Source organism: Sorex araneus, chromosome 5 (assembly GCF_027595985.1).
Source record: "Sorex araneus isolate mSorAra2 chromosome 5, mSorAra2.pri, whole genome shotgun sequence".
In the NCBI taxonomy this organism is placed as follows: Eukaryota; Metazoa; Chordata; class Mammalia; order Eulipotyphla; family Soricidae; genus Sorex; species Sorex araneus.
In genome coordinates this window covers 194,528,969-194,537,711 of record NC_073306.1, presented here as the reverse complement: position 1 = coordinate 194,537,711, position 8,743 = coordinate 194,528,969, and the positions used below count along the sequence as shown (strand labels likewise).

The following is an 8,743-nucleotide window of genomic DNA, read 5'->3' as shown; positions in this document are numbered from 1 at the left end:
TACAGTTTCAATTTCCTTGATATTAATGGGTCTATTCAGGTATTCCAAGTCTTCTTGGTTCAGTCTTGGGGGATTATAGAAATCCAGGAATTTATTCATTTCTTCTACATTCTCTTGTTTCATGGCATACAGACTCTCAAAGTAGTCTCTGATGATCTTTTTCATTTCGCTGGTTTATGTTCCTTTTTCATTTCTGATTCGGTTTATTAGGGTTTTTTCTCTCTCTTTCTTTGTTAATTCTTACTAGCGGGAAGTAATTCTTACTTTGTTAATTCTTACTAGGCTCAAAGAATCAGCCTAACAAAGGAGGTAAAGGACATCTACAAAGAAAACTACAAAACTCTACTCCAAAGAATAAAAGAGGACACAAGGAAATGGAAACATATCCCCTGTTCATGGATAGGAAGAATTAACATTGTCAAAATGGCAATACTCCTCAAAGCACTATACAGATTCAATGTGATCCCTATAAGGACACCCATGAAATTCTTCAAGAAATAGATCAAGCACTCCTGAAATTCACATGGAACAACAACCCCCCACGAATAGCTAAAGAAAGAAATTCTTGGGGAAAAGGTGATGGGAGGTATCACCCTCCCCAACCTCAAACTCTACTACAAAGCGGTAACAATTAAAACAAAATGGTACAGGAACAAAGGCAGAGCCACAGATCAATGGAACAGGGTAAAATATCCCTACACACAACTCCAAATGTATGAACATCTAATCTTTGGTAAGGGAGCAAGAAATGTGAACTGGAGCAAAGAGAGCCTCTCTAACAAATGGTTCTGGCATTACTGGACAACCACATGCAAAACAATGGGCTTAGACCTCAATCTAACATCATGCACAAAAGTCAGATCAAAATGCTTTAAAGACCCCAACATCATACCAGAATCAATAATGTACATTGAAGACAAGGTTGTCAAAACCCTCCATGGTATTGAAGCTAACGGTATCTTCATAGATGACACGCCACTGACCAACCAAGTGGAAACAGAGATAAACAAATGGGACTATAATAAACTAAGGAGCTTCTGCACCTCAAAAGATATAATGATCAAAATGTAAAGTCAATCTACAGAATGGGAAAGAATATTCACCCAATACGCATCTAATAAGGGGTTGATATCAAGAATATACAAGGCACTGGTTGAACTCTGCAAGAAGAAAACATCCAACCCCATCAAAAAATGAGATGATGAAATGAACAGAAACTTTCTCAACGAAGAAATATGAATGGCAAAAAAGCACATGACAAAATGCTCTTCATCACTTGTCATCAGGGAGATGCAGATCAAAACAACTATGAGATACCACCTCACACCACAGAGACTGGCACACATCCAAAAGAACAAAAAGAACCGCTGTTGGCATGGATGTGAGGAGAAAGGGACACTGCTGGTGGAAATGCCAACTGGTTCAGCACATTTGGAAAACAGTATGGACGATTCTCAAAAAATTAGAAATTGATCTCCCATTTGACCGAGCAATACGACTTCTGGGAATATACCCCAGAGAGGCAAAAATGTATAGTCAAAATGACATCTGCACTCATATGTCCATTGAAGCACTGTTTACAATAGCCAGAATCTGGAAAAAACCGGAGTGCCCAAGAACAGATGACTGGTTAAAGAACCTTTGGTACATCTACACAATGGGATACAATGTAGCTGTTAGAAAAGATGAAGTCATGACCTTTCCATATAAGTGGATCAACATGGAAAGTGTCATGCTGAGTGAAATGAGTCAAAAAGAGAGAGACAGATATAGAAATATTGCACTCATCTGTGGAATATAAAGTAACAGAATGGGAGACTAGCACCCAAGAATAGTAGAGATAAGTACCAGGAGATTTGCTCTACAGCTTGGAAGCTGGCCTCACATGCTGGAGGAAAAGGCAGCTCAGATAGAGAAGGGAACACCAGGTTCGATCTATTGTTGAAGGACCTGCTTGGGATGGGAGATGTGCACTTACAGTAGACTATAGATCGAACACAATGGCCACTCAATCCTCTGTTGCAAACCACAAAACCCCAAAGGAGAGAACAAAAGCAAATGCCCTGCCACAGAGCTGGGGTGGGGTGGTGGGGATGGGGGGAGGGATACTGGGATCATCTGTGGTGGAGAATGGGCACTGGTGGACTGATGGGTACTTGTGCATTGTATGACTGAAACACAAGCATGGAAGTTTATAAGTCGGTCAATGTACCTCACTGTGATTTACTAATAAAAAACTTCAAGAAATTACTATGGAAATTTACTGTGGGTTGGAGAAGTGGAAAGGCTGAACAGTTTTTGGTAGAGATATAGGAAACAAAGAAATCAACAAAAATAAAATATAAATAATATAAATAAATTTAAATAATATAAAAATTAAATAAAAAGCATTTTCTCTTAAAAAGTGATATATAAACTCTTATAGTATAATTGATCATTGTGTTTGGAGATATAAAAACCTGCAGTAAGGCTTTTTGTAGAAGAGAATAGTAAAATGATTTTTTAAATCTCAATTGAGTAGAAAGTTCAAGAGGTGGGAACGAAGATAAATGATTATGTGTGAATCACACAATGATTGATTATATATGAATATAAATTAATTTTCTATGTCAAAGACCCTTTCTTGAATAGTTATAAACCCCCTCATTTGAATGAACTTTACTATACATTATTAGGTACATATGATATATCAACAAGTTGTTCCAATTGATCAAAGATGGGATTATTCACAGTAAGGAGATAAGTGTTGCTTATAAAGGTCCTATTTTTCACAACTCATTTATTTGTACATATTGTTATATTAATATAAGTCAAGACTACTTTAGAATCATTTTTTTTCAAAGCAGTTCACTTCATATTTAGGAGAAAATTACTCCTTTCTCCTTACTCTACAAACATGCAAAATAATGGTAAATACATGTAAATGAATCAACTATATTATAAAATATGTAATGAATGACGATGTTAGTTGCTTATTATTATGCTTTAGCTTTTTGGTGGGCTGGAGCGATAGCACAGCGGTTGGGCGTTCGCCTTTCATGTGGCCGACCCGAGTTCGATTCCTCTGCCCCTCTTGGAGAGCCTGTCAAGCTACCTAGAGTATCTCGTCTGAGCAGCAGAGCCTGGCAAGCTACCCGTGCATATTGGATATGCCAAAAACAGTAACAATGAGTCTCTCAATGAGAGATGTTACTGGTGCCTGCTCGAACAAATCGATGAGCAATGGGATGACAGTGACAGTGACAGCTTTTTGGTGTCACACCCGGTGTTGCATAGGTGTTACTCCTGGCTCATTCTCTCAGGAATTACTCCTGTTAGTGCTCAGGGGACCATATGGGTACTGGGAATTGAACCCAAGTCAGCTGTGTGCAAAGCAAATGCCCTACCCGCTGTACTATTGCTCCAGCCCCTATGCTGTATACTTTTGTGATAAGTTTTATATCTTGTATATAGTTAGTAGGTAATAAATTTTGTTTTTATTTAAATAAATCATATTTCATTAAATTATTTTTAAGAAAATTATAATGTTTCCCAGTGGTGATAGTAAATGAAGCATAGCTATGACATGCTCTTGACAAAATTTCCCCTCTATACTAGCTTTTGAGATATAAGGTAATACCTTTAAGTAAGTGTTAATTGTGTATCTGTTGAGAGTTCAGCAGAAGACTAGATGGTAGATTTAGCATATAATGAAAAATAATTTATTTCACTTTATATTTCAGAAAGATATGGTACTTCACATTTCTTTATGAGTGATTATAAATAATTTTAATGTATAACTTCATATAGTATAAACAGATATTGCTATAGAAGAATTCATTATTGTTAAAATACAACATAATAATTATATTTAGAATCAATAGAGTGTATAACTGCGTTGTTACTTGCTTTCATGTCCCCATTAATTTATCCACATTTTCTGATTGCATTTCAAAATTCTATCCTATTTATTATCTTTTCTACTACATAAAAAAATAACTAACTTAATGCAATTAAGATATATGATGATCAATGACAATTTTAGCATGCTTTCTGTTTTTCAGCAAATTAGAAATACTGCATATAAGCTAAGCCTCACTATCTCACATTAAACAGGTTTTATTTGGTTCCAGCTTAAAATATAATTGTGAAAAGTAACATTGGCACAATTTTTCTATATCTGTTCTATTAAAATTACTTGTGAATTTTGTTTAAATTTCAGATACTGCCTGTATCATAAAACCAATTCATAAATGTTGTACAACTAGATTTTTGGTGGGGGAGCCATACCCAGCTTATTCCTGATTCTGTGCTCCAGGGTTAGTCCTGAGAGTGCTCAGGGGACCATATATGGTTCTAGTCATCAGTCTGCAGTAGACCTTACCCCTTTAGTGTCTCTCAAGTGTCGACTTGTGTTTTTAAGAAAGCAAATTATGGATTTAAACATGCACAAGGAAATAATGGTGATAAACAATTTTCATAGGGTGTGTACATACATTAACTTAGACACACACATACGCTCTAAAAACTCACAGACTTGAGAATCTTTTGAGATGAGACAATTTTAAATATTTAAAAAATGTTAGCTCCAACTTAGACGTTTATATACATATCCCTTAAATATAAAATACTTCAGATACCTTTGGGAAATACAGCCATAGTGTGTCATTTTTTTTTCTCTATGTTAAATTCCCATTAAGACATTTTGAAAGCACTCCAACTGCTAGGTCAATGAGCTGTACGCAACTTTGCATGCAGTACTGCTGCATGGTCCTTCAACAGTACTGGAGCATCCTCTTGGCACTCTAAAATGTGACACAAAGACAAAAAAGAAAGGTAGCTGGGTTGGAGAGAGGAGCACTAAGTAAATGATAGTTGGAGGGATCCCATGCATAGTAGATTTGTGGTGAAAGTAGACGATGGACCAAACATGATGGTCGCTTGATACCTGTATTGCCACCATAACACCCAAAAGGCCAGAGAGAGTAAGAGAGAATGTGCCTGCCATAAAGGCAGGGTGTAGGAACCCCAGGGGGTGGGGGCAAGGATACTGAGAACATTGGTTGTAGAGAATGGGCACTGGGGGAGGGATGGGTACTTGAACATTGTTTGATTGAAACGCAATCATCAAAGTTTGTAAGTCTGTAACTGTATCTCATGGTGATTCATTAAAACATCTTAACAGAGAAAAACATAAAATAAAAAATAAAAAGTAATATGAGGGGGCCAGAATGATATTCAAGCAGGTAGAGCGGTTGCCTTGCACGCGACACACAAGGGTTTGATCCTCAATGTCCCATATTGGATGGAAAGCTCGCCAGGAGAAATCCCTGAGCATCGCCAGATTTGACCCCAAAGGTCAAATAAATAAATAAATAAGTATTATGAAAGTTCTAGAAAACTTGACTGCTCTCAAAAAGTCTGATAATCTAGACACATTGATGCATTATCAATCAATATTACATATTGTTTTCAAGGTTTTTTAGGTATCTCTTGCTTTGTTGAAAGAAGAATGAGCATGCAAAATTTCCTACTTAACTGTTACACACCTGCATACTTATAGTTGAAGGTATAAAGCCAATTACTATGTCATGACATTTTTATTTATTGTTAATTAGTTTTAAAAGGTTTTTTTTTATTATAGACTGGAGTGATAGTCTATCAGGTAAGGCACTTGCCTTGCATGTGGTTGTCCTAAGTTTGATCCCTGACACTACATATAGTCCCCTAAGTACCACCAGGAGTGATCTCTGGGCAGAGAGCCAGGAGTAAGCAAGCTTTGACCACAGCTGGGTGTGGCCCTCATGCAAAATATATATATATATATATATATATATATGTGCATAATATCTGTACATCAGCAAACTTTCACAAAAATTTTTTTGATACCCTAAGATAATTTGAAAAAAATGTTATTTTGGGGAATCATATGTTGGCCAATTTATAAACCACCAAAACCCCATAAAATTATGTAGTCCACTACATAATTTCTGGTAATAAATAGTAATTATTGTTAAAAGAAAGATAAATTAGTGCATAAAAGATACCATGCATTACTGTTTTCAATAGTATTGTCTTTGGTTACCCATAATATAAAATGATACAATCTATAAAATTTCATTTTAAGTTGAATTCTTTATCTGTGTGCCTAAACTTTGAAGTCCTTGTCAAATAGTAAGATGTTTTGGGGGCAAATAGCATGTTCAAATAAATCCAATAAGAGGTTGCTACAGGACATGTTATGCATCATTTTATGATTTAAAGTTTAGTTCTTATCAAAAAACTCAAGTCTCAGTGTGTGAGTAGCAAAAACTAAATAGAAGTTCAGAGACTAAATAGTAAATATAAAAATCATGTTTTCTTTTTTTAAGGAAGAACTATTTTAATTTTCTCGCTTTTTAAAAAATTTTTATTGAATCACCATGAGATAGTTCCAAGCTTTCATGTCTGGGTGACAATCACACAATGATCAAACACCCATCCTTCCACCAGTGCACATTCCCCACCACTAATATCCCTGGTGTAACCCCCCATCCCCACCCTCCCCCTGCCTGCATGGCAGACAGTGTCTGTGTTGCAAGCCATGATGCCCCAAAGTAGAGAGAGAGAGTATGGGGAATATTGACCATTTTAATTTTCTATTAAACATCTCTCATGCCATTTGCCAGTGGAAGTTGGAGCCTACGTCCCGACAATGAACTAGAAGGAGATGCATCTGTAAAGCTCATCGCTACTCCGGAACCAGCTGGCAGGGAGCGCTTCACAGCCTGGCATTCCCCAGCTCCTGCTGAAGAAGGTTCTGCAACTTGACCGCCAAGCCCACGTTGCCTGTGATTCTCAGTTTGCCTTGAAATAAGGCTACCAGAGGGTTCATTTCCCCAGTCATCAGGGCCCTTAAGTCCGAGTCCACTATCGTCATCGTGCAGTCGACCATCTGATGGGAGTTCGGGAGCACCGAGCCTTTGCCGTTCTTCAAGTCTACCACCCACGTGGCTTCCTTTCCCCCGGGGCCATCCTTCACAATGAAGGCAAAAGTACCACCGATCCTCTTCACAAACCGCTCCCCTTCCTCTTCAAGCTTCTTCTCGACCTCCTTAAAGAAGAGTTGGGACTTAAATCCGTCACCTGCAGAGCTGGTCGGAGCAGCCTCAATGTCATGAGCTCCGAAAGAACGGGCCGCCTCGGGAAAGCCCATCCTGTAGGCCGGGACCACCGCGGCGTCGCCGATGCCCAGGTTGTGCTGCGGGGCCAAGTCATGTTAACTTTTATAAATAACTTTCAATTCCAAGTTAACTACTGAAATAATTTAAGGTATTTTACCTGAAAAACAAGTGTAGCTTTAATAATAAAAGAAATATGGGGCCCCTAGAGATAGTACAGCAAGTTAGTTGCTCTTCTTGCACATGGCAGGTACCAGGTTTGATCCCTTGTACCATATATAGTCACTTGATCTAAGATTAAGCCCTGAGTATTGCTGGTGGGGCAAAAAACCCACCAAGCCAAATAATAATAATAATAAAAAAAAGTGTAAAACAAGGACCAGTGCCCTCCAAATATTTTCAGTCTAAAGAGTGTTGTAACATTACCATATATATATATACGTATATATATATATATATTTTTCTACTGGGAAATAATCCCCAGAGAATCCCAAAGGAACATACAAATTAAACAGAGCAATAGCCATATCAGTAACAAAAATAAGCAATAATTTTTTTTAAAGAGCAAAACCTTTTTTTGGTCCAATAGTCCTGAAACACATGTAAATTCAAGAAAAATTCTAAAAACAACAACAGGAAAGTGAAACTGGACAGAAACATAGGAAGAAATCAGCCAGTAGCTATAATGGTAAGGAATATATCAAAAGATAAGATAATGTTTGGATGCTAAAGGCAGATGTTTCAATGTGTGTAAAACTGGAGAAAAGGCTTAACCAAGCTTCTACTGTTTTAAAGAATTTAGTCCCTAAAGAAATGAAAGTCTGTATAGGGTATTAATTTAATTAAAAGAATTTCTAATCTTAAATTAGAATTTTTTTATTCATCATTAGAACACATGCCATAACATAAACTAATAAAATAATCAACTCACCATAAAAGCCAGGGCTAATGCCAGGATATTCAAAGCTAAGAAAATGCTCTTCATCATTGCACCTAGAAAGCAAAATTTAAAAAACAAAACTAATAATTTTTTAATGATTTGGAAAAATATTTTTCTTGCTTTAAGGGGAAAAAGGCAAGATTCTGTCAATGCAAAGAAACATTTTAGTAAAAGTTTTAGAAAAACTTATATCACAATTTTTTAATGTAACTTTTGGATGTATTATTAAAAATACCATGATAAGGCTATTTAATGATTTAACATGTGAAGAATTTACTAGGAAAGAGGCCTATATGAAATGTTGAGATTATTCAGATGATTCAGACTTTGTAAAAAATTGAATTTGTGGAATATAAAATGACATAATATGAGACTAACACCCAAGAACAGTAGACACAAGGACCAGGAATATTGTTCCATAGTTGGAAGCCTGTCTCAGGAACGGGGAGAAGGCAGCTGGAATAGAGAAGGGATCACTAAGTCAATGATGGTTAGAGGAATTATTCAGGGTGGGAGATGTGTGCTGAAAGTAAATAAAGGACCAAATGTGATAGTCTCTCAGTATCTATATTGCAAACTGTAATGCGCAGGAGTAGAGAGAGAGCATGGGAGAAATTGTCTGACATAGCAGCAGGGGGAGAGATGGGTTGTGTGTGCAGATACT

At 36.8% G+C, this 8,743-nt stretch overlaps 1 protein-coding gene across 1 annotated transcript; it reads right to left on the bottom strand.

The window, feature by feature from the left end:
• Positions 1–6,739: 6,739 nt before the first annotated feature.
• On the bottom strand, positions 6,740–7,213 carry LOC101541585 (sterol carrier protein 2-like). The gene has a single exon (XM_055140873.1). The coding sequence runs from the start codon at positions 7,172–7,174 to the stop codon at positions 6,740–6,742; it is 435 nt and encodes a 144-aa protein (XP_054996848.1). The 5' UTR covers positions 7,175–7,213.
• Positions 7,214–8,743: the final 1,530 nt, after the last annotated feature.

What these genes read in the sequence shown, in the direction of transcription:
- LOC101541585 (XM_055140873.1), bottom strand. Translation starts at nt 7,174, where the DNA reads ATGGGCTTTCCCGAGGCGGCCCGTTCTTTCGGAGCTCATGACATTGAG.